This window comes from Canis lupus, chromosome 9 (assembly GCF_003254725.2).
Source record: "Canis lupus dingo isolate Sandy chromosome 9, ASM325472v2, whole genome shotgun sequence".
In the NCBI taxonomy this organism is placed as follows: Eukaryota; Metazoa; Chordata; class Mammalia; order Carnivora; family Canidae; genus Canis; species Canis lupus.
The window spans coordinates 56250798-56275748 of NC_064251.1; the positions used below are offsets into that span (position 1 = coordinate 56250798).

The 24951-nt window shown below is 46.1% G+C and overlaps 1 protein-coding gene across 10 annotated transcripts in view; it reads right to left on the minus strand.

The window, feature by feature from the left end:
* Nucleotides 1-24951, minus strand: part of SPTAN1 (spectrin alpha, non-erythrocytic 1) — a 61995-nt gene that overhangs the window by 28729 nt on the left and 8315 nt on the right. For 7 of the 10 annotated variants that reach the window (XM_025475349.3, XM_025475350.3, XM_025475353.3 and 4 more), the window contains 23 exons: nucleotides 22269-22508; nucleotides 20828-20953; nucleotides 16270-16410; nucleotides 15791-15937; nucleotides 14012-14145; nucleotides 13697-13841; nucleotides 13465-13619; nucleotides 12651-12786; nucleotides 11486-11587; nucleotides 10238-10375; nucleotides 9689-9799; nucleotides 8922-8999; nucleotides 8627-8782; nucleotides 8190-8394; nucleotides 7507-7688; nucleotides 6924-7167; nucleotides 6611-6733; nucleotides 5829-6046; nucleotides 4922-5014; nucleotides 4236-4370; nucleotides 3012-3160; nucleotides 1897-1956; nucleotides 599-797 (listed from right to left, as the gene is read on the minus strand). In XM_025475349.3, the coding sequence (XP_025331134.1) occupies nucleotides 599-797; nucleotides 1897-1956; nucleotides 3012-3160; nucleotides 4236-4370; nucleotides 4922-5014; nucleotides 5829-6046; nucleotides 6611-6733; nucleotides 6924-7167; nucleotides 7507-7688; nucleotides 8190-8394; nucleotides 8627-8782; nucleotides 8922-8999; nucleotides 9689-9799; nucleotides 10238-10375; nucleotides 11486-11587; nucleotides 12651-12786; nucleotides 13465-13619; nucleotides 13697-13841; nucleotides 14012-14145; nucleotides 15791-15937; nucleotides 16270-16410; nucleotides 20828-20953; nucleotides 22269-22505 (3414 nt within the window). In that variant the 5' untranslated portion in view covers nucleotides 22506-22508. The remainder of the gene's footprint in view (nucleotides 1-598; nucleotides 798-1896; nucleotides 1957-3011; nucleotides 3161-4235; nucleotides 4371-4921; nucleotides 5015-5828; nucleotides 6047-6610; nucleotides 6734-6923; nucleotides 7168-7506; nucleotides 7689-8189; nucleotides 8395-8626; nucleotides 8783-8921; nucleotides 9000-9688; nucleotides 9800-10237; nucleotides 10376-11485; nucleotides 11588-12650; nucleotides 12787-13464; nucleotides 13620-13696; nucleotides 13842-14011; nucleotides 14146-15790; nucleotides 15938-16269; nucleotides 16411-20827; nucleotides 20954-22268; nucleotides 22509-24951) is intronic. The other 3 variants (XM_025475356.3, XM_025475351.3, XM_025475357.3) reach the window with 1 other exon arrangement.

Genomic DNA, 24951 nt, shown 5'->3' on the forward strand with positions numbered 1-24951 from the left:
CTCATGCTGCCAAGGGCCGGGAGTCCTGGGGAAGGACTAGCAGGTATGCAGCTTCCTTGTGACATAGGAAATGTATCAGATCCAGACAGAGATGCGCAGCACCATGCTGTGCTGAATGCTTCCAAACCACACACTTTAAAACGGTTAACTGGTGGGTGCCTGGTGGCTTAGTCAGTTAAGTGTCTGCCTTCAGCTCAGGTCATGATTGGGATTGAGCCCCACATCAGGCTCCCTGCTCAGTGGGGAGCCTGGTTCTCCTCTCCTTCTGCCTGCCGCTCCCCACTTGTGCTATCAAATAAATCTTTTAAAAAAAATTAAAATGGCGAAGTGTATGCCAACTTTACCCCAATTAAAAAAAATACCTTTACCTATTTTTGTATTTTAAGTTCAAAAAAGTTCTTCCAACAAGTAGAGAAAACGGCATCTATTTCCTTGGAGCCAAACTGATCAAAGTTCCAATTCAAGTCATTGAGAAATGGCCACCCAGCGGATGGAACACAATCTGTACCATATTTGTTCTAGTAAAGCACAGTCACAAGTCCAGAGAACCAAGTCTTTGGATGATTTTCCAGCTCAGACCAAGACCTCCCTCCCGTACCTTCTGGAAGTCATCGAACTTCTTCTGCAGCACTTCGACCTGCTCCAGGTCAGCGCCCACCTCCTCGCTGGTCAGAGCTGCCTCCTTCTCGTTGATCCACTGCTGCAGCTCGTTCGCCTCACGGAACAACATGAACCGCTTACAGCTCTTCTCCAACATGCCCTTGCGCTTCTCGCCCAGCTCCAGCAGAGAGTGATACCTGAAGTCATTGAAGAGGGTGACAAGAGGGGGCAGGCAGGCAGTTAGCTTCCTACAGGTGCTAACCTAAGGGCAAACCACTGGTGTCTCTGAGATGTGGATCCCATGAATGTGTGATGACGGTGCCCAGGCGACAAGGTGTCAGAACACAGATGAAGATGAAGCTCCTACAGGCCAGCACTACAGCCCCGAGGAGAAGTACACGCTTACTGTTCACCACTAGGTGGCTTAGACAGCCAGGCACACTCATCCCCGGGCCAGTTTTGCTCTGAGAACATCACAACCACAAATGACTGGAACCAAGCGTCTAGCATGGGGGTTCATGCGAGCACAGCTAAGAGACGAAATGAGTGTGCTGGGTACAAGGCATACAGAATTCCTCCTCCGCTCTCAGAACTCTCTGAGCCGACCTGGGCGGTAGGGGAAGGCATACCCAACTATACAGTAGCCTCGTCCAGGACATTAGCCTCCCTGAACGGTAGGGAAGTGATATTTATTTCTCAGAGAGTTTTGGCAACTTCAGAAGGAAAATCAGGTCGAGTACAGAGTATCTGCACCACTTCATTAGTTGGAAGGTTTCTTAAGAACAATCAAAGAATTTTTGTGCTCTCAGGAACTAAAATACAGAATGCTGAACTACTTACTATCTTTGGAGATGTGAACATGACAAACTTAGTAAAAGTTAAAGGTTAAAGAAAATCCATCACCATCAAATCTAAGCTTCTCAGAATGAAATAAAGACAGCAACAAGGTATCAAGACTCAAAGCATTTGAAAGGGAGGAATTTCATTTCCTTCCTACCAAGGAACGCCAGGGACCCGGCCATCAGTTGGGGACTAAGAGTGGCTGGCCCACCACCAAAGCCAACAGGAGGGGAACCAACAACATTCTGAACACACAGCTGTGCGTGGAAGAGATAAGTGGCCATTGACTGACACAGCAACACCGACACCTCTTCCCTGGTGAGGGAAGCCAGCTGCACAGCAGCACAGTCCCCGCCCCCTCCCCCACCTCGTCTTTCTGGATGAACAAGTGCTCTCAATAGAAGTGGCAGAGGGAGAACCGACATGGGCACTTGGCAAGGCCGCCCGCCTACTCACAGTTCCTCCACCTGTTTCATACGCAGAGACACACTGCCGGCCTCCTTAGTTATGCGCGTCCTGCACAGGGGGGGGCACAGCAAAAGCATGCACAAATTAGTGGGATTAATCCATAGGAAGAAGAGTGCAGCTCCGAGGCCAACAGGAGGCTGGATGCTTCAAGTGGGGGCAACTGAGGAGTCCTTGAAAAGCTCTCAGAAGCAGGCCGGGCCATGAAGGAAATCAGTAAAGAAACAGCCAGGAAAGTAAGTTAGAGTAGTTAGTTCACTATTGTTTTCCTGAAAAGTGTGCCAGGCTTAAGGCAAGCAATTTTCTTTGTACAGGTGACTCTGGTAACTTTGCAGAGCAAGGCCAGGGAAGGAAAGGCCTACCCCGAGAGCTAGTATGCCCTTCCAGCCACATACCGGGCCACCTGCTTTGCTCCCCCAGTTACGAGCCAGGCACAAAGCACTCTCCTGTCTCAGCAGTAACACAAAAGATTTGTAAGTGGACAAATAACTGATCTTTTCAGGGATCGCCAGGGTCACAAAAGTTCCATTACACTAAGGTCTAATGAGAACATATCTTTTGAGTGTTTTTTCAAGTGTCCAAAACTTTTGAGCTTATTAGCAGAGCAAGACATCCTACAGGAGGGACATAGGTCAATACAGGAGCTTAGCTAGGTAGGGGACAGAGGACAAAGCCATTTCATAAAAAATAACCTCCATCTCAGAGCAGAAAGCAGGAGAGAGCCACTCTCCCAATAGTCCTCTAAAAAGGGCAGAGCTGTAGGGGTGTGGAACCTCTAAAAATCAATCCCAGAGCATCTCCCCCAACTGAAGGACAATGGTTCAGAGAGTGATGTCTAGAAAATGCTGAAGAAAAGAAACTCACTTTAGTAGAACAACAAAATAAGGAAAATAAAGGTATTAATCCAGAGTTTTAGGTCCAAATGAAACACCATGGGTTAAAAAGGACTTGGGGAAAGTGTCTGGAAGAGGGTGTTCTGAGTTCACACGGGCACCAGAACAGTCGCTCTGAAGCCTCTGGACACTGCCTAAAGCTTGGCCTACGTGGGATGTGAAGTAAGCCCCGAGAGACACCTCGACCTTTGTGGTCACCAGCATGGCCCTTACTGGTGGTCAATCTGCTCCTGCCGCACAGCAATGCTGCCCTGCTCCTCCAGAAGGTTCTCTCGGGAAGCAGACTGGGCAGGGTCCAGCTTCTTCACATACGCGGCTGGCACGAAACCCTGACGGTCGTTCACTTCCACCTTCCACCAGTCCTGAGAAGACAAAGGGACAACTGAAACACGAGTTCCCTAGAAAGAGAGAAACCAAGGAGGCCTGTGCGTGTGCACACATACATGAGAGCTTTGGCCCTATTAGGAGAATCTCGTGACAGCGTCAAGGTCACTTTGCTCAAGGACTGAAGTGTCAGTCCTCTGTCACCTGCCAAGTAGAGAGCGTGTCACAAGGATGCCATAACGACACCCAACATGAAGGGCATTCCCTCTCTTCAGCAGACACCCCAGAACTGCACTATAGTGTGGCCATATGCCTCATGTGGCTATGTAAATTTAAATAAGTTACAATAAAATTAAATTTAAAAATTCAGTTAACCAGTCACATTTCTAGTGCTTAATAATTACTTGTGGTAACAGCTACTGCAGAGCCAGCACACACATAAAATGTCCACTATCACAGCAAGTTCCATGGGACAATGCTGTTGAGTAAACCAGAAATAAACTGGAAGGTGGTTTAGAGACAACAGAAAATACAAATCACAGGTTTTCTCAAATGCTAATGATCAGGATAAACTGTGAGGTATAGAGTATAGGAGTAACTGTTTTTAACAAGGCTGTGAACATCTCTCCAGCCTGAACAAGTATCTTTTGCAATCTCTCAGATAACGTGTGGAATACCATCCACCTCATCTCAAAGCCTCAAGGAAAGGTGGCTGATGAACCAGGAAGCATTTAACTTCCAGAGCCTATGGGGTGACATCGCAGCTATCTTCAACTAGATTAAGAACCAACAGCTTTAAGTTCCAGAAAAGCAGACTCTGGCTCTAGAGAGAAAGAACTCCACCTACAGGTGTATAATCATGAAAAAAAGTGACCCTTTAGAGTATGTGTCACCACACCACCTTTGGGTGTTCGGGAAGACGGACGGATTGGATTGCCTTCTCCATCACCCACAAAATGAACCTACATCAAGAGGGAGACTGCCTGGGCAACTCAAGTCTCCTCTCAAATTCTAACCCAGGCTCATTTCAGACACAATGGCCCACAGGCACACAACTGAACAAAACTGGTAGTGCTGACGGAAAGAGACACGTGACTGCTTCAGACGCCTTGCCTTGTTGGTGCTGTTGAGTAAAGTGAGAATGTCCCCTTTCTTCATGGTAACCTCTCGAGGGCTCTTCTCCTGATAGTCGTAGAGAGCCAAGACCAGCTCCTTCCCAGTCTCGTCATCCATGGGGGCCACTTGTTGCTAAAAATCCCAAGGAAGGGCAAACACAGTTAAAGGATGTCCATGGTGTGTCCCCTGACACAGGACAGACTCCCAATTTCAACAGCTGTACCAAATTTACCAAACACACGTTTATGAGAGTCCATCTCTGAAGCAACCAATAAAATTGATTCCCAAACTTTAGCTCTTCAGTCTTTATAAAAAATCTCATTTTGAATGGTTTATACATCTTGGTGTTACAAGACTTTGGTTTTCTTTTTTTAAAGATTTTATTTATTTATTCATGAGAGATACAGAGAAAGAGAGAGAGAGGCAGAGACACAGGCAGAGGGAGGAGCAGGGTCCATCCAGGGAGCCTCATGTGGGACTCAATCCCAGGACTCCAGGATCACTCCCTGGGCCAAAGGCAGGCACTAAACCACTGAGCCACCCAGGGATCCCCATGGCGTCACAAGACTTTGTAACGAGGCCACCAGAATATTGCCGATGGCCGTCACACCTGCCAGAAGTGCCTGAGCCTGGCAGCTTCCCCCGCCCCTGCTGTGGAACTGCTCAACTAAAGCCCAGCTCACCCGGCAGGACTGAGCCTGGTCCCGCAGGGCCTGGATGCTGCTGCCGTAGGCGCTGAGATCTGACATCAAAGCTTCATGTTTCTTCAGTAGAGCCTAAAACCAAAAATCACACACTCTGACGATGGCACAAGAAGCAAGGGCGCCCCAGCCATGACACCTCACTGACCTGCCACCCTCCTAAGATGTGGTTTAGTTACACGCTGATTTTCTCATCTCCCGTTCCACACACACACACACACACACACACTCTCTCTCTCTCTAATACTTATTATAATATCTTTTCTCCCTGCTCTCTGTGCCTCTGCTGGAAACAGAAAAGGAGACAGCACAGTATCACACACACAGTGAATCCACCACCCATCAGAAATAAACATCACCAGCAAACAAAAGCGTGTGGTGGACACTGCCCTCCGTGTGGAAGCTCCCTCCACCCTGCCACATGCAGGGCTTCAGCATTAACTACTGCCACCGCTGCCCAGGCTTTTCAGTTCTCCCCTCCTCCATCTCTTGGAGAGTCCTAGAAGCTGCATGTCAACACTCAAGTACTCTAGTTTCTGTGAAGACTGGTAAGCTAAGAGGTCCAGGAGCTATGCGTTGACCTTTATTGATTAAAACAGAAGAGCTTCACTCAAAAACACTAATTACTAGGGGGGGAAAAGAAAAGGTGATCACATACACAGGCGCACATACGCATGTGGAGAGAACAGGTGGACAAGAATGGCAAAATGCTCACGGTGGAAGGCAGTGACAGCTAGTATCCTCTCTCCTTCTGGCATGACTGCATTTCCACAGCAGGAAGCAAACACCGGGTTCTACAACGCCTTCATCAAACCTACAGTGCAGAGGCTGCACCTCCCACACCCAGGGCTCCAGTGAGAGCCCTGGCAGACTCCCCACACTCGCTCACCTCAGCGGAGTCCTCGTCCTTCCCATAGTCAGTGCTGCCCACGATGGGCTCCTTCTCCCGCATCCAGGACTCTGCCTCGTTGGCGTCAGCAAAGTACTGCTGGGCCTGCAAGGAGTCTTCCAGGTCCTGCCGCCGCTGGGAGGCCTTGGACTTGAGGGACTCCCACTTCTGGTTCAGTTCGCTGAGCTTAGCCTTCACATCCTCAGCGGCAAAATGGCCTGGAAGGCGGGTGAGGGAAGGGAGGACAATGTTTAAGGGGGCTGCCTGTCGCCAGACAAAAAGGTCTTCCGTGTGTCCACGGCACCTGTGCTACACCACTGTGACAAGCCAGGCCCCTTCACGATCCTGTTTTAGCAGGAGCTTGTCCCAGCCTTTTAAGTGATTTGCTCAATTTTTGTCTCCTCAAGCCATGATCTCTACCCAGACTCTACAAAGCAGGTAATTCCAACCAGTACCAGGGACTGAACCATCAAGACATAATAAAAGCTTAACAGTGCCATCCCCAGTCCTCAGTCACTGGGACATGCACCAGGCTGTTCCACACTGTCCTACTTGCTCTCACAACTATGTTAGAAGTAGGTGTTATTACCCACATCTCACAGGTAAGACACTCAGATCGAGAGAGCAGGGTTAGTCAAGGTTATAAAGTAAAAAAAAAAAAAAGAGAACAGGGAAAACACTCAACCCCACAGCCCAATCTGACTTAAGTCCACACACTTTACCAAAGAAAGGACACAGGAAGAGTGATAGCACAGAGCCACTGCCCGATGACAACCGCTCACCTTCCTCCACCATGGCATTCCCCTTCTGTGTAACCGCCTTGATGCGGGGTTCATGCCCAGCAATTTCTGCTTGTAGGGCTTGGTGTTTCTTCAGCAGATTTTGGACTCCAATCAAATCTTTGCCTGAAAGCAGAAACCGCTCCCTGGTCATCCAAGCCATCAAGAGAGAAGTCAGTCCTGTCATTCTTAAGATTCTACTGGGGTTCAAGTTTAAGTTACACTTGACCTTGCTTGTTCTGATATGCACCTCTTTTATGGTCAAGGGTAGAGCCCATTCTCAGATGTGATTCTTATCTGATGAAAATAGACTAACCTCTGTTGGTGGACGCAGCGATGGGCTCTTTCTCCCTAATCCACGTCTCCTCATCCTCAACATCACGGAAGAGCTGCTGCAAGCGTAGAGAATCAGCCAGCTTCTGCTTTCGGGCAATCATGGGTTCTTTGAGAGCCTCATAGCGAGCCACAAGGGCTTCCTGCTTCTTCTTGATGTTTTCAGCATCAAAGTGGCCAGCATCCTGGAACTGGCGGGCCTGAATGGTGATGCCATCGATTCGATCCTGGGAACAGGAAAAGAGAGTCTTGAAAAGCATGGACCAGCCTTGGCATCAAGGTTCTGGACTGATCTTACCTCAAGGGTGGTTTGATCATATACAAATAAAAAGTAACACAGTTGTTTTCCCAGCCCAAAGAATATTTTTTCTTGCCATCTCTTTCTCTCATTTTGAGCTTCCAGAAAGCTCTGAGGAAAGAGTTTAATTGGAGAAGAATAGGGAACACACAGGACTACCTAAGAAAATCAACACCCTTTATCCCTCCAAAAATGAGGGATTACTTGCCACTCTTCACTTCTGTTTCCATACCACAAGCCTGACAACAGCCCCCAAGCCACACTCTACCTGGTGAGCAGCCACATCGGCCTCTAGCAGGGCATGCTTCTTCTGGAGGTTCTGGACATTGGTAAGGTCTTTGCCATAATCGTCTGAAGCCAAGTGACCTTCCACTTCATACAGCCATAGCTCAATATCCTCAACATTGCGGTTGAACTGCTGCTGCTGGTTCGCCTCACGAAGCTTTATCCCTGGGTCAAAGGAGCAGGTCTGATTTTCTATTTGTTAACACTATCCTTCTGCCAAGATTACTCACTAAACAATGGCATCTTAGTGAAGGACCATGAATCAGGATTGTAGTCCTGCTTCACCTCTATCACAAAAGTAAAGAACACAAGATGCTGACTTGAAAGTTCTACAAGAAGCATTCTAACCCACAGGAGAGGAACAGCTAATAATTACTGAATGCCCTCGGCTCTCAACTGAGCTTTTTCAGTGTTGGGGCCCAGTTCAGTCATGGCTGGCTAACTGAATCTCTCCCTTCTCACTCAGGCTCCCCCAGTTACCACATTTGCCATATTAGCAAAAGTATTGAGAATGTGAGGCAAGTAACTCCTACATGGGAGATAAGCCTGCTCACCCAAGGTCTCCTGGTCCACCTTACCTCGGTGGTGTATGTCCCTACACTTAACTGGGAAGGGACATGGAATCCCCTAGCATTTCTCTCACAGTCCAGAGATACCTTCTCTTACCCTTCAGTTCAGTGGCTTCAAGCAATTTCTTCCACAAACTGATGACCTCGTTCATACGAGCTGCTACCTCATCTTTGGCATAGTGGTTGACATCAATCAGCTTTTGCCCTGCTTTCTCCAGGGCGTCAATGCGGCTCTGGTTGGCCGAGAGCTCAGCCTCAAAAGCCTGATGCTTCTGTACTTTTCCTTGTAGGTTGGATGGGTCCTGTCAATAAAAGGAAGAAGGGAGTTCTACCTCGAACCTCAGTATGTCAACTACTCTGTGTTATCTTCTTACTTCTCTTTATTGGCAGGGGGGAGGGGTGGGTGGAAAACAGCCTACACTAAATAGTATGATTTTGGAATTTCTTATTTCTTTCTTTAGCTACAATTTATCTGTGAGAACTGCCTTTAGCTTCCTAGCCAAACGCTACATGGCAATGCTGGCGGAACGTTACTTTATAAGCTTCATCTGTGGCGGTTTTCATCTTCTCATTGACCCAGCTCTTGAGCTCATCAGAGTCACGGAAAAATTGCTGCAGGTGGAAAGAGTCTGCCAGTTGGGCGCGACGACACATGGCTCTTTCATGAAGAGCGTTGCGGCGGCTCAGGAGCTGAAAGACAAGAAGCCACGTGAATCTCTGGCTCCTACTCCCCAGAGATTTCTGAATCAAGAGGCTACATGGCAACATGCATCCCAGAAGGGAGAGCTGGGGACAGAAGGGCAGGAGCATGGAGAACCTGGAAACGTACCGCATCTCGGCGGGTAGCCACGTCTTCCATGGCGTAGTGGTTGTTCTGAATCAGCTTGGTTGCAAATTCATCCAGTGCCTACGAGGGAAAGAGGGAAGATTAAGGGTTTCTCCTTGGTAAGCATGTGGCTGCACAGCTTGGCCTCCAGAGCAAAGTAACTGAACAGGTCACGAAACACTCGGAACCATAACACAGTTTTCCCCTTAATTTTTGAGTCTTTGCTTGACGTTATTAGTAAGATACAACACTATCATGCTAGCTCCCTCCAAGACTGTAGATGATTTCATGACACACCTGGTATGATCAGACAGGGGTCAAAACAGGTTAGCAGCCTTCCAGTTCCTGCCTCTAAGAACTCTTTTCAAAGGGGAAAATACCTCTTCCATGAGCTCCAACTACTTTAACTTTTCAATTTTATTTTTTGAAGATTTTAAGTAATCTCCACATCCAAAGTGGGGCTTGAAATTACAACCCCAAGATCAAGAGTCACACGGTCCACTAACTAAGCAAACCAGGTGTCCTGAATTCTTTAACTACTTTTAGTGAAAGGTAAATATCGTCACAGAGGTTGTCAGGAAAAGATCTCATCCTGTAAACTGGGGCAGGCCTCCTACCAGGCCATGCTCCCCCACCACCATGAGATCTGAAGCCCCCACGGAAGTGCCTCTTATGCAGATCCTGTCACATCTGCTCAGAAACCCTTCAGAAGAATAGACTCTGGGCTGAGTCTAAGGATCACCCAAAGGTACAACAAGAAGGGGTCTTACTGTAATTTTTTCCTCCTGGGCGCTGAGGGATTTCTCAAAGTCCTCATGCTTCTTGAGGAGCGCCTCCACGCTATCCAGAGAGTCTCCCAAGTCCTCATTCAGCAGGAAGGCCTTGAGAAAGAAAGCAAAAGCACTCAGAGGGACACCCTAGTCCTTTCATCTCTTAAGGCTTTCGGCAAGCAAAGCTTATGCTGGCCAAAGTGTGACAAGAAGAAAGGAGGAGCCTCATGTCCTTTTAGATTCACTTACAACTAATCTAACAATAGCATGAAGTGTTAAGTTCCAGACCCAAAACCAAACCAAACTCCAAAAACTCCTCTTTGGTAAGAAGTCATTCCACACCAACACACTCATCTCTAAACCGGGGGTCTGTCTTGTGGGTCTTGCAACCCCAGCAGCAGGAGGAAGGCCGGCAGAACTGCCAGGAGCTGCCCCGGCTCTTCACCCGATGCACAGCTGCAATGCTAATAATTTCCTGCCTGAAATAAGCAAGCCACCTGAGCAGCAGATCAAAGAGCAAGGAAGATGCGGTGGGTGGGTGAACGATACCTCCTGCTTGCTCATCCAGTTGTCCACCTGCTCCGTGTCGCGGTAGAAGAGCTGCAGGTCCATGCACTGCTCATACTGCTGCCGGCGCAGCTCCCACAGCTCCAGCAGGGCGGCCCTCTCCTCAGCCAGGATGCTCAGCTTGGAGGAGGGGAGAGACGAAGGACGTGAGGGGAGGGAGGGCAGATCTGACACCCTCAGGCAAACAGAAAGGCTGCCCTGGAATTTCTAATCCTCATACTAATCTTTGGGCTTGTTTTCTGGTTTGCAAAAGGGGACAAATTACAGTCACTTGTGTCAGCCAACTCATGGGAAACCACAAATATCCTGAGCAGCTGGTATGTTTATGCTACGTAGGAGAGGGAACCCTAATTAACCTGGAATTAATTTACTGCCACGTTATCAAATGATGTTAGGTCAAAATGCTAAGTAAACTTTAGGTAGAAGAAAAAGTACCTCTTTCTTTTTTTTTTATTTTTATTTTTTTAGAGAAGTCTTTTTTTTTACTTTTTTAAAAATTTATTTATGATAGTCACAGAGAGAGAGAGAGAGAGAGAGAGAGAGAGAGAGAGAGAGAGGCAGGCAGAGACACAGGCAGAGGGAGAAGCAGGCTCCATGCACCGGGAGCCCGACGTGGGATTCGATCCCGGGTCTCCAGGATCGCTCCCTGGGCCAAAGGCAGGCGCCAAACCGCTGCACCACCCAGGGATCCCGAAAAAGTACCTCTTTCTAAAAGGTGAGGAGCAAAAATGGAGTTAAGGAGTCTCAGCTGAGACTGAGAAACGTCAACTCAGTGGATGTTCCATAAAATACATAACTTTTTAGGTTCCACAGTTGACAATAAAGTACGTCCTTGAAAAGTAGTCAACATGATGCTAAAACATCATTCTCTAACATTACTCAGGTTATCTGCATACTCAGATACTGTGGAACCTGTACACACTTCTATACATCATCTGAAAGCCATTTCCTCTTGGCTTCACCTATAATGCAGGACTCAACTCCCTGTGAAGTCCTAAGTAGGAAATGTCACAAACGTCCCAAATGAATGGAAACTTTTTTCTCTGATTAATCACCATACTACACACAGGTGTTCTTTTTCAGTCTCTCCAGAAGCCGCCCCCTCCCCCCCATCTTCCCGGCACAAGCTCTGTGTAAGCCGTTCACACACCAGAGTGAAAACAGCCTGGACGCTTGAGGATGGATACCAGCTTTCAGAGACTTTCAGTTGAAGAACCGCTCCCCTCTTACCTTCTCCCTCACTTCATCTGAGGCATAATGCCCAGCAGCAAGCAGGGCCTGTCCAGACTCATCTGCAGATTTAAAGCTGTCCTCGTGAGCATCAATCTCACCCTACAGGGAAAAAAGACACAATTTATGCCCAGCAACTTATATAGGCTTAATGTGTTTTTGTGTGGAACTGTACTGATTGTAAAGATCCTGGGGAGAATTTTTCCACCTTTATAAAAGATCATGTGTAAGATAAGACATTCCCCTTTAGTCTTTCTTCAGTCTTTCAACAAAGCCAGAACGCCTTTTTTACAAATATATTACTCAACTTTTGTTTATTTTTTATTTTTATTTTTTATTTTTTTTTTGTTTTGTTTTTCAACTTTTGTTTAGATGTATTCCCAAGCACATTATACTTTGAAACAATTATAAGTAGTTTTTTAAAATTATGTTTCTGTTACTAGTGTATTTGACATTCTATATTGACTTTTTCACAACTTCCACATTAAAACCTCTCAGAAGACTTTCAGCAATAATGATTTCTAAAATCCTGCTTCATGGTGTTTTCCAAAATTACTTAGTCATAAAAAAACCTTTGAAAGGGATTAAAGGGGAAAGGAGAGAAAATGAGTGGGAAATACCAGAGAGGGTGACAACATGAGACTCCTAATTCTGGGAAACGAACAAGGGGTAGTGGAAGGGGAGGTAGGCGGGGGGATGGGGTGACTGGGTAATGGGCACTGGGGGGGGGCACTTGCTGGGATGAGCACTCGGTGTTATACTATATGTTGGCAAATTGAACTCCAATAAAAAACATACCAAAAAAGAAAAAGCTCACAAAACCAGTTTTCTGTGGGACATGGTACGGAAAAAAACCCAGAATAAGGAATTTAATTACAATAAATATTATTTAAGACAGTACATGACTGATGCGCAGAACAGCAGGGCTTCTCTCTTGCCAGGGCGTGGCCCTTCACTTGTATGGACCACTGTCTCCTGACACTTATCCAGCTTCACCACCTATGAGAAGCAGGCAGAACCAGTCTCCAAAGGCAAAGCCAACAACAATCCTGTGATAAGAGCCACCTGTGAATAATGTTTCAGCTACTCTGGCCATAAGGAAGAGTACTCCCCAAATGTGTTACAGGTTATTGCCTTTCCTTCGGGAAGATGTTGGAAACGCTACCTTGTGTTCTTGATGCCTGTCCAGCAAGGCTTCGGCGCCGGCCACATCATTGGCAAGCTCATCTGCATTGATAAGGGCTTTCATCTCAGTTACCCAGCTGGTAAGGTCACGGAAGTCAGCAAGGAAGCGTTGAAGCCTGGGGAAAACCAAGATAAGTCATCAGATGTTGCCAGTGGAGAGCCCAGGATGAAAAATGCCTTCCTAAAGCTCCAAATTCTGTCCTCAGACCATGCCAATTCTATCCTGGGACACAGAGGCTTCTTCAGTTTGATTGTAAAGGAAAGCAAGAGAAGGCTGCAATCAATCCTTTAAAATCTAGGTTGTAAAAAAAAAAATAATAAAAAATAAAATAAAATAAAATCTAGGTTGTGTCCATCACCATAATTCTCCAATCTGGTCCCTTCTCGCCAACCTCCTGTTCATTCCCCAGTTCTAGCTCCAGTTAGTAATTAGCATTCTTTCATTTCCCAGTCCTTGATTTACTCAATTTTAATAGTATATTCATTGTGCTCTGATTGCTAAGGAGATTTCCACTTCTACTGGCCATAATGCACCAATACAGGATGGAGGAATATTCATGAAGTCATAAATACTATGTACACACACACACACACACACACATAGACTGACCAATCTCCAAACAAATATAACATCGGTAGAAAAAGTCACCTGCATTTTCTTTCTTAGTACAGGAACCTGGCAGGTGTACAGCAGTGCTCTCAGTATGTAGAAGTGACCCCTAGGCCCGCCTTCCCTCTTCTCTAAGAGAGGTGCAACACCACCAGTTGCTGAGCTCCAGGAGATTATTCCCCACCTGTAGGAGTCATTGAGGCGGGCATGTCTCTCAGCTGCCAAAGTCCGGATCTGCTCCCAATTGGCAATCAGCTCCTCTCGCTTCACTTGAATCTGTGCAGCACTCAGAGGGTGGGACTGCTGCAGGCGGTCGGCCTCGGCACACAGGGCTTTGACCTGGAAATGCACTCCATCAGACTGTGCTCATGCCCCTTGCTAACTTACTTATGGCACTGGCTGCTTTCAAAACCCACCTTGTCCTCCAAAGCAGCAAGATCTCTCTCCAAGCCTTCGTGCTTCCGCAGCAGAGCCTGAACACTTGCCAGGTCTCGGCCAAAATCGTCAGAGGCCATTAATTGCTCCTTTTCTTTAATCCAGCTGATGGTTTCATCCACATCCCTGTGGAATGGGAGGCAACAGTGCAGCCACTTATGACAACTGTCTGGAGCTGGGGAGGCTGCACCGGGCAAGGCCCCTGGCAGCTCCAGTACCTCCTTGGCATGTGCCATATACTCAACCAGGTCCCTCAGGTATGTGCCCACATCTAGCAGCCCTCTTTGGCTTGGTACCTGTTAAAGCGCTGAACCTCAGCAGCTCCGAAGAGCTTCCCCTGTCTCTGAAGGGCCAGTCCCTTCAGCCGCTGCCAGGCCGCATTTACTTCATCTTGCTTGGTCTTGATGGTCTCCTCCTCGGGGTGCTGCTCCTACATGAGGGAGAGTGGAGACTGACCTGGATCCTGAGCCCCTGGCTCCTCCAAGTCCCCACTTCAGTAAACCTTTATCTTTCTGAAGAAATACTGGTTTTATGTGTGAAATGAAGCAAAGCTTGTTCAAATCTAGCTTCTGGGGTGCCTGGGTGATTCAGTTAGTTAAGTGTCTGACTCCTGATTTTGGCTCAGGTCATGATCTGGGGTTCATGAGAGTGAACCTGCTTAAGATTCTCTCCCCGCTTGCTCTCACTTCCTCTAAAACAAATAAAACTGGCTTCCATTTCCTCTTAATAAAAAGAGGAGACACATGATCTATCCCTTGGAATATATGGTGAGGTCATAAAGCAGTGATGGGTATCAATACCAAAAACCTTTGTGCGGGCAGCCCCAGTGGCTCAGCGGTTTAGCGCCGCCTATAGCCCAGGGCCTGATCCTGGAGACCCAGGATCGAATCCCATGTCAGACTCCAAGCATGGAGCCTGCTTCTTCCTCTGTCTCTGCCTCTCTCTCTCTCTCTCCTCTCTGTGTATTCTCATGAATAAATAAATAAAATCTTTAAAGAAAAACAACAACAACAAAAAAAAACCTTTGTGCTAACACGTCAGCTACAAGTGTGTGGTAGTCTCACAAATGCACCCATGTCTGTCCCAAGCACTGGAAAATCCATTATTTCCAACATTCATGAGCCTATCAAACCATTCCTGCCTATATACTTCATCTTGAAGTTTGCTCCTGACTTCAGACTGGAGCTAGGTCTTTAAAAGCCTCTTACCCCACCAGCCACATTTTGGTTTTAATAAAAATAACATGTAAGTAATAAATGAAGCATTTGAGGGTTCTGGGATCCATCTGTGAGATCTTAGGCTTGGCCTGACTGCTTTCTCAGCACAACCTCAGGATGCCCCAAGATTCTGGGGCAGGGTGAGGGGGCAAAGCACATCTCTCACTGTGGAAGGGTGAGGCGTTTCTGAGGAATGTTGGCTCTTCTTTCATCACTGGCCAGAAAGGGAACAAGTACCAGCCCTGAAGCAGATCCATAAATTTAAGATTTATTTCCCCCAAATCAAATTTCTCTGATAGCAATAATGCTAGTTCCTACTGCTTGACATCTCCGGAACCTCTGATCCCTACGGAGGAAGCTAAGGATAAAGAAGCAGAGTATGGAAGCAAGCATGAAGGCAATGGGAAAAGAGTGCACTTGCCCCTCTTAATGGCTCGGAGCCGCCAGTGGAGAGCCCATTCATTACAAGGTTCCCCAGACACCCAAGAGAGCAGTCAGGCGTCAGTGGGTGCCTGCCAACTGTAAGCAGCACTCAGCACCACACCCTCCTCTGGGAACCCCTGACACCTGCCTGTGGCAACCCAATAAAAGCATCGCCAAGCCCCACCCGAAAGTGCGTGGAGGAAGCAGATGAAATGAACTCTGCCCTTCCTGCCTGTGGCCACAGGTTAGCAAGCAGTTTCTACTTTAAGAGTTACCAGCATGGCTGCCTTACTCAGATCTAAACAAAACTTTTAGACAGGCTTACCAAACCTTGCTCACTCAGAAATTAGGTAATATAATCAAAATCTTCTTCTGAAAACACCAGAAAGTTAATACTATGATCTGGGAAGAATCACACAGCACATTGCTACGTACCTGAATGAGCTTGGCAGCAAACTGATTAACTTCATTAACTCTTTCTTCATGGGCAGCCATATCTGTTTGAAACTCTTCAAATTTCTTCTGTAAAACCTCTACATGCTCCAGGTCTTGGCCCAGCTCCTCAGAAGTCACAATTGCTTCCTATTTGGGGACCATTACAGAGCCAGAGTCACCAACAAAACAACAGCTCCCAGAAACTCAGCATGAACAAGACCCATCGGGATGTGCCTCATTAGCTTTAGTGGATGCAGCTTCCTGTGTCATCTGATCTTAGCTCCCCTCCTTGTTAAAAGGCTGAGCTCATGGATTTTGGTGTGAAGACTCTGGGCTTCAGAATTATAGAAGAGCACACCCCGGAGAGCAGATGGAGCTAGAGCAATTCCACTATGTGCCTTCTGCAGCTCACACTGGCTCAAGGCTGGGCCTCAGTCTCACTAAGGTTTACTCCGCAAACCTTCCCCCTGGAAAGATACCTTGTCGTTGATCCAGTCCATCACATCCTCACACTCTCGCAAATACTGCACCAGCTTCTGGGCCTGCAGCAGTTTGACTCCCTTCTCTCGCATCTTCTCCAAAAGCAGCTCCCACTGGCGGTGCAGCTCCATTAAACGGGTCTGCAGATTAAAAATCAGCCCCCGAGATCACAACCATTTCTATGGGATCTGGCTCCTCCACAGACTTCCCACAAGTCAGAAACCCCACAAATCAGAGCTCAGAACAAGTCTTTTTTAAGATAATCCCCCTTTCCCCAAAGATATGCCCCAAACTGGGAGGAAACCAGAAGTCCGAGAATAGGAAACAGCATACACCTCACAGTAGTTTGGTAGGTCTTAAAGAACAAAATTACTGACCTCTGGCAGGTGGATTTTTTCCCAGTCTACTTCAGGGGACTTAAGATCAACTATTACCAATATTATATTATTTATAATTAATGTTCTTAGTAACTGAATCATTGAGTGGGATTCCTGGGTGGAAAGACAAGAGGAACTGACATGGAAACTGAGCAGAAATTACTGAAGGGGGGCAGCCCAGGTGGCTTGGTGGTTTAGTGCCGCCTTCAGCCCAGGGTGTGATCCTGGAGACCTGGGATCGAGTCCCATGTCGGGCTCCCTGCATGGAGCCGGTTTCTACCTCTGCCTGTGTCTCTGCCTCTCTCTGTCTCTCATGAATAAATAAATATAATCCTTTAAAAAAAAAAAAGGAAATTACTGAAGGGTACGTTCTGAATTTGTGGAGGGAAACAACAAAACGAGATCCTACAGGCATCGTGAATGCTAAGAAATAACGATGAGGGCCAAGTCAATAGGAACACCTTTGTATATAAGTAGAAGAGATGGGGTCCTGAAACATATCAGCGATCAGAAAGGATTCTTGGCAGAAAAGGTTCTGGAACTTCTATGAAAAAGCAGTTTGGGGAAAAAAAAAAACAAAAACGGTACTTTGTGGTCCAACACATCTCAGGTTGGATTTATTTCAAACTTCATCCAAGTGGCAGCCCCAGACCCAAACATACTTCCCAGCATCTTTGGGTTCCCATGGCACAGTCCTAGTAAGGACATGTAAACAACTGGAGGGAACCAATCATCAATTCAAGCTTCCGTAATGCTTTCTGGTATCTAACCCAATCTCAATGTGTTGATTATACCTACCGAAGATACTGGGAGTTTCTGTGTTAACACTGGGAGACAGAAGTAAAACCCACAACGAGGCTAAAGCACTCACAGAAGAGATCCGCCCATGGTTGAGATGCCCCTCCCAGCCAGCTAAAAACTTGAAAGCCACGGGACAGCCAACATGGGTGGATCCTCTTAGAAACAAGGGTGTATGTTCTACTTGAAAGGAGAAAACAACAGGGGGAAATAAATGCTCACACAATTCACTTCCACCACTGAAGGCTGCAAAAGCAGCCTGTCAATGGGAAGGAAGTGAAAGGCATTCCAAGGCAGGGGGGGAAGGAAGAGGCAAGCAGCAGCAACTCAATACTCCACCTACTCGGATGTGGGACCCAATGTGGGTGGCGGTGACTATGGGGCGCCACGCCGTCCGGTACGGTGTGAAAGTCTAAACCAGCAACAGACAGGTTATCCATGAAATAGAAGCAATCTTCACCTTTCACCCTCCGCCCCCACATTAACCTACCTGCCAAACACAGTTACTGAGTTATGGGGCCAGATCAAGCACCAGGATCACCACGGGAGCATGACAGTAAAGGTTAAATGAAAGTCCCGTGCTAAAATTAAAAAGACCACCAAAGGCTGACCAAAAACCTCACCCTCGAGTCCATTGTCAGTCTCCCACAAAGTTCATTTTCACACCCTCAGGTAAAGGACTAGGGCAAGGCCCACTCCAGTCCTGAGACAACCCTCTCATTTCTGGTGCATCTGATCTCGTAAACACAGCAGATTAGAGAGTCCAGTTTCCCAAGTGTAGTGCTGTTGGAGAGCATGAGGGAGCAAGCAGGCAGGTGCACTTGGGAAACGCACTGAAAGCTAACAGGGTGGAGATGAAATCCTGGCTCTGACTCAGGTGGATTTCTCAATAGGGGCATGAGCAAACAGCAGGAGCTTTCAGAGAAGCAGCTGACAAAGAAAATAAGGAAAGCCAACAGGAATGAAGTATAGCTTGGAAAAAATAAAGTAATTGTAGACAAAGGCATGGACTGGAATTCCAATTGGCATCTACTAGCTGTGGAATTTGGATAAGTTACTCAAACTCCTCTGAGCTTCAGTTTTTTCCCTTCCATCCCGATTAGGGGTACCTAGCAAGCTTCCAGTGAAGATCAGACACTGCCTTATATCAAAGTGGCAAAGGGTTTGTACATAAATAGCTATTCAACAAACAGTGGCCAACAGTACTTTTAAAAGTTGCTTTAATAAGATCTTCAGGAGGGATCCCTGGGTGGCACAGCGGTTTGGCACCTGCCTTTGGCCCAGGGCGCGATCCTGGAGACCCGGGATCGAATCCCACATCGGGCTTCCGGTGCATGGAGCCTGCTTCTCCCTCTGCCTGTGTCTCTGCCTCTCTCTCTTTCTCTCTCTGTGACTATCATAAATAAATAAAAATCAAAAAAAAAAAAAAAAAAGATCTTCAGGAGGAGGGTCGTTACTAACAGTTGAATGAAGTAAGTATTGGGTCTCCACCTCTTCAGGTTAATCACTAAAGTCAAATGCATCATCTATTTCTCATGTTCCCCACCTGTAGCCTGGTTATACTACGATGGAGAAGCACCAGGCACTCTGGGAAAACAACTTCTATCAAACAAATACTAAGGCATGCTGCTTTCATTTAAGACTATATATAAAATAGGGAGAAATGAGCAGAGAGATATTTACATTTAATCAAAGAGACACATTACATATTTAATTGCAGAAACACGTTACATTACCCAAATGGGTTGACTATAATTAAATAGCTGGTTATGTGGCATTTGAAATTTACTCTTCTCTCCTACTCACAATCATTACTAGTAATAGTTAATTATTAATAATAAGCTTAGGGCTGATTGCAAGTCTTCAATATGAGACTGTGGAGTATCTTAGTACAAAAGAGAGACAAGTATTTATTGTTGAAAAACACCAGACCAGATCCTACAGGAATGAAAACCTCACAAGGATGTCAGGGAACAGCAGGGGATGGTAGGGACATTTCTAGCTAGGGCTTATGAATCTAGTTCATCTAACTCTCCACAATTGCCTTGACTGGTAAGGGACTGAAAAGGCCAGTCCCTCAAGGAAACGTGACCTTGGATGACAAAGAACAAGATATGTAGATAGGTATAAGGTAAATAAAAAATAGGTAAGAGCATCCGGTTGTGAGAAACTAAGTGTGCATACTTCATCCTGAAGAGGTTTGCTTTCCCTTGATACTTTGGTACTGGAAATGTTATCAGTGAACTGGCACCAAACAAGCCCAATCAAAGACTGTGAGGACAAGGACACCTGGGTGCTCAGTGGTTGGACATCTGCCTTCGGCTCAGGGCATGGTCCCGGATTCTGGGGATCAAGTCCCGCATTGGGCTCCCTGTGAGGAGCCTGCTTCTTGCTCTGCCTATATCTCTGCCTCTCTCTGTGTGTGTCTCTCATGAATAAATAAATCTTTTTTTTTTTAATAAATAAATCTTAAAAAAAATACTGAGGACGCCTGTTTCAAAGTTGGCTTTATCAATCACTACAGCTGTGCCATAAGTCACTGCTCACAGCTGGACTTTTTTTTTTTTTTTTTTTAAGATTTATTCGTGAGAGACAGAGAGAGAGAGAGGCAGAGACATAAGCAGACTCCATGCAGGGAGCCCGATACGGGACTTGATCCCGGGACTCCAGGATCACGCACTGGGCTGAAGGTAGACGCTCAACCGCTGAGCCACCCAGGCGTCCCTTACACCTGGACCCTTAACTGGCATGGGAACTGGACCTCAGCAAACCACCTCCTAGGGCAAGCCACTGAGATCCAGACCTTGAATTTTCAACAGAGAATTTTATGGTATCTGTGATTAATCCTACTGATCTTTCTGTCCTGATCCCCGAACTCAGCAATTTCACTAATATGCTCTCCCCTCTACTATTTATGTAATCTTTAAAGTATAATCAAATTCTAATTTGTTCTACAAAAAGAGTATTCACTTCCCCACTGAGTAGACACATACTAGCTTACATTCATATTGAATCATCATATTACAAAGGCAAGATGTGGGTAACCCCTTTAGGAGACTTCACAAATTCTTTTAAAAAGCTAAAAAAGTGGAGTGCCTCGATGGCTCAGCTGGTTAAGCATCTGACTAGTAATTTCATCTCAGGTCATGATCTCATGGTTTGTGGGATCGAGCCCTGTATCACCCTCCATGCTCGGCAGACAGCCTACTTGAGGTTCTCTCCCCACCCCCCTCTAAAATAAGTAAAAATCTAAAAAAAAAAAGAGGCTAGAAAAGTCTTTTTTTAGAAACCCTAACTGGCATTTAATCCACATTGGTTGGCCACCAACCAGATGGCCACCCATACCAGATGGCCTCCCATACCAGGTATTACTCCTACTCACCCTTATGGTTTCAGACGCAAAATGCCCTTCTGAGATCATCAGGTTTCCAGTTTCATCCAGTTTAACAATGGCTCCTGAGTTGGCCTGCACTTCAGCTTCGAAGGCCTGATGCTTCTGAAGCTTGCCCTGTTGGTGGACCATGAAGTGAGCCACAGCTGCAACCACACAGAATTCACCATTCAGATCCCCCAGGTCCCTTTATTCTCCCCTCTTGAATTCGCTCCCTCTAATTAGGGAGTTTCAGCATCCCTCCCATCCCCCAACCTGCTTAATTATTTAATTACTCTGACCTCATCTATACCAGCTTTTTTTTTAAGATTTTATTTATTTATTCATGAGAGACACAGAGAGAGAGAGAGGCAGAGACACAGGTAGAGGGAGAAGCACATGCAGGGAGCCTGATGTGGGACTCGATCCCGGGACTCCAGGATCAGGCCCTGGGCTGAAGGTGGCGCTAAACCGCTGAGCCACCTGGGCTGCCCTATAACAACTTTCTGGAAGTGCAGCCACAGAGGACCAACAATTTTGCATTGTCTTACTTTACTGTCTGTCAAGAAATTAGCCTTTATGTGGACATCCAATCCTCTCTAGAAATACAGAGTCACAGCAACAATTTTCTTAGCATGTACAATTTGGGTAAAAATCTATCCACATCCACTCATTGTATGACACTTTGTTCTCTTCCTGGACTCTGGTATAGTAAGAACCATGTGCTCCACCTGCAAAAAAAAAGTGTTTCACTAAAATCAGTAAGATGGGATGCCTGGGTGGCTCAGCGGTTGAGCACCGCCTTCAGCCCAGGGCCTGATCCTGGAGACCCGGGATCGAGTCCCACGTCGGGCTCCCTGCATGGAGCCTGCTTCTCCCTCTGTCTGTGTCTCTGCCTCTCTCTCCCTGTGTCTCTCATGAATAAATAAATAAAATCTTAAAAAAAAAAAAAAAATCAATAAGAAAAGCTTTGTCCTTTAAAAAAAAAACAAAACAGCTTTACTGAGGCATAATTTATACCACAAAATTAACTTCAGTTACAATTCAACGATTTTTATAGACTTGCTGACTTACCAGTGAGTTGCTTAAAGAGACACCTAAATATAAATTCCCACCAGCAACACTGTTAGCATGCCTTTCTCGAAAACACCTACTCCAAGAGCTCAGCCCAGACCTTCACTGAATCATGCTGAAGGACCATGAATGGTTGCAAGCCAGTGGTTTGAAAACCATCAGCTTGAAGCATCCAAAAAAGATAAATACCTGCAAGATTTTACATACACCCTTAGTATGTATAAAACACACACCAAGGGCTTTTCAGAATAGTGAGTTAGTCCTGCTACTTACGTCTGATCTACGTTCTTCTTACTCAAGACATAATTAAATGACTGTAATTTGGGGACAAAAACATTTGAACTTGTTCTGGTAGAAATCTCAGGGAGATGAGACACACCTGCAAGTTGGTTGGGTCTTTATAATTCTCATCTGACGCGATCTGAAGTTTCTCCTGAATCCATTTCTCCAGCTCCTCAGCATCTCTCTGGAAAAACTGGAATCGATAGGAATCTTCAAGCTTCTGGCGCCTAAGGGTTGAGAGCTCCTTGAAGCGGTGGTATCTGTCTAGGACCTGCTGCCGCCTCTCCTGGATGTCCTCTGCTGTTTCCAGCACTTTGACCCCACTTGGGTCCATTTTCTGAAAAGACAGAAGGCCCTAAAATAAGCACCATAAGACCAAAGTGGATTTCATGGAATCAGCCTCTATGAAGGAAAGAATTACCAGATAGCCCTGGCAGACAAATCAAAGGAGAAGGTAGTCCATTCTGAGGCTAGAACAATGAGCCTAGATTCTATTCCTCTGTGAAAAATAGCCATCCACTCGCTGCAACACCTGCCTACATGGGTCCCTCAGAGGATGCCTAACCAACACCGCAGCCAAATTCAGCAGAAAAATACAACCAGGAGAACTAGAGTTTACAATTCTACAAGGGCTTTGAGGAGTCAAAGGAAATGCCAAATTGGTACTCAAATGACTGAAAAATCCATTCAAAAGTCCTTTCACCTGGTCTCTGCATTCCATTGCATGAAAATTAGAATTTCCTCTTACTTACATTAGTTTTTTTTTAATCTTTCTAGATCTCAAGCCCATTATTCAATGAAAAAAGGCAAATGATTACAAAATAACAGAGTCCTTAACGTGAATAACCAATAGAATTTACCTAGTCAGAGCCCCTGATTTCTCAGTTACTGGGAAATGTCAATCCTACAAGTATTCCTCAGGCTACTAGAGTGCCTGCGCAAAGAACAGGCTGTGTTTCCCGTGAATGTGCACCAAAGAACATTCACAGTGCAACTTAAAAAGTGTGGTGAGGGGATCCCTGGGTGGCGCAGCGGTTTGGCGCCTGCCTTTGGCCCGGGGCACGATCCTGGAGACCTGGGATCGAATCCCACATCGGGCTCCCTGCATGGAGCCTGCTTCTCCCTCTGCCTGTGTCTCTGCCTCTCTCTCTCTGTGTGACTATCATGAATAAATAAATAAAATCTTAAAAAAAAAAAAAAAAAAAGTGTGGTGAGGGCAGCCCGGGTGGCTCAGCGGTTTAGCGCCGCCTTCAGCCCAGGGTGTGATCCTGGAGACCCGGGATCGAGTCCCACACCAGGCTCCCTGCAGGGAGCCTGCTTCTCCCTCTGTGTCTTTGCCTCTCTTTCTCTCTCATGAATACATAAAATCTTTAAAAAAAAAATAAAGACTCCAAGCTATTTACCCAGGCGTCTTTTGTATAGAATGCTCCGCCCTTCTTCTGCCTAGATAACTATTTATATCTCAATACCCAGCTGAAAGGAGTAAGCTGTACCATCCTGCCTCCTCCCCAAGCCATACTCAATGCTCCTTCCTTCCCTCCTCAGATATAATCACACTTTTCTGCAGATTTACAAAGCACTTGTATATACTTCCCACAGTATAATTAGACTGAGCAACCTAATCTTTGTATCTCCGATTTCTGGCATACACGGACCATTAAGAAATGTGTAAAAAAAAAAAAAGTGTATTGATCAGTGACCGAGTATAAGCTGAGTGCTGTAGCTGCTATGCAGAAGATCTGAATTCATTTGTAAAAGGGGTGGACAGAGCTCCATTATCCACCCAAGGTATATTTTACATATTGTCAATTTGGAATTCCACCCAGGTAAAAGCCAGATTCATGACAAGAACTGCAAATGGAGAATGAAGCTCTACAACTAGGTGTCAACCTACTGAACAAATGGGAATTACTAATAAATCCTGGACTGAACACATGGCAGTGCATTTTGAGAAATGAGTTGGCCTTTTCACTCCAATAAGGTAGGCCCTTGGTGAAACAGAGCTCAAGAAGACAGTTCTCTTATCAATAGATAACTGTGTCTGAAAAAAAGTATTTTCTATCCTTAAAACCAAAAACTGAGGGTAACCTTAAAAAATTAAATGTCTGGGGGCACCTGGGTGGCTCAGCCAATTAAGCATCTGAAGCTTGGTTTTGGCTCAGGTCATGATCTCAGGGTCATATTGACTCCCGGTCGGGCCCTGAGCTCAGCATGGAGTCTACTTGAGATTCTCTCTCTCTCTCTCTCTCTCTCTCTCTCTCTCTCCACAACCCCATCCTCCCCCCTGTCCCTCTCAAATAAATAAATCTTTTTTGGGTTGTTTTAGATTTTTAAAGATTAATTTTTTTTAAGATTACTTTTTTTAAAAACGTAAGCAACTATTCACAATGTAGTGGAGTTTCTGTAATAATACTTCATTACAACAGGGCAGTTCCAGTTCACATTGCTACCTAAGAATCTCGGCCTCTTTGGGTGAAGGCTGATTTCTGGCAGGAATTTTGACAAGAATCACTACCACCGCCAGCCATATCTACTAGAATGTAAACGTGACTTCACTCACTAGCCTGCATTGTCTGCTCCAGCCTTATCTCCTATCAAACTTCAACTTCAACCCCAACCCTGGCAGCAACTATTTCCCAGCTCAGAAAGTCCCCTTTGGCAAGAATATTCTCTTCCGCTCCCAGCTCCACCACTGAATACCATATAAACCCCTCCAAGTCTAAAGCAACTGCCTTGTCCTCTCTGCAGTTCTAACTCAGAAGTCTTCACTCCCTCCATGC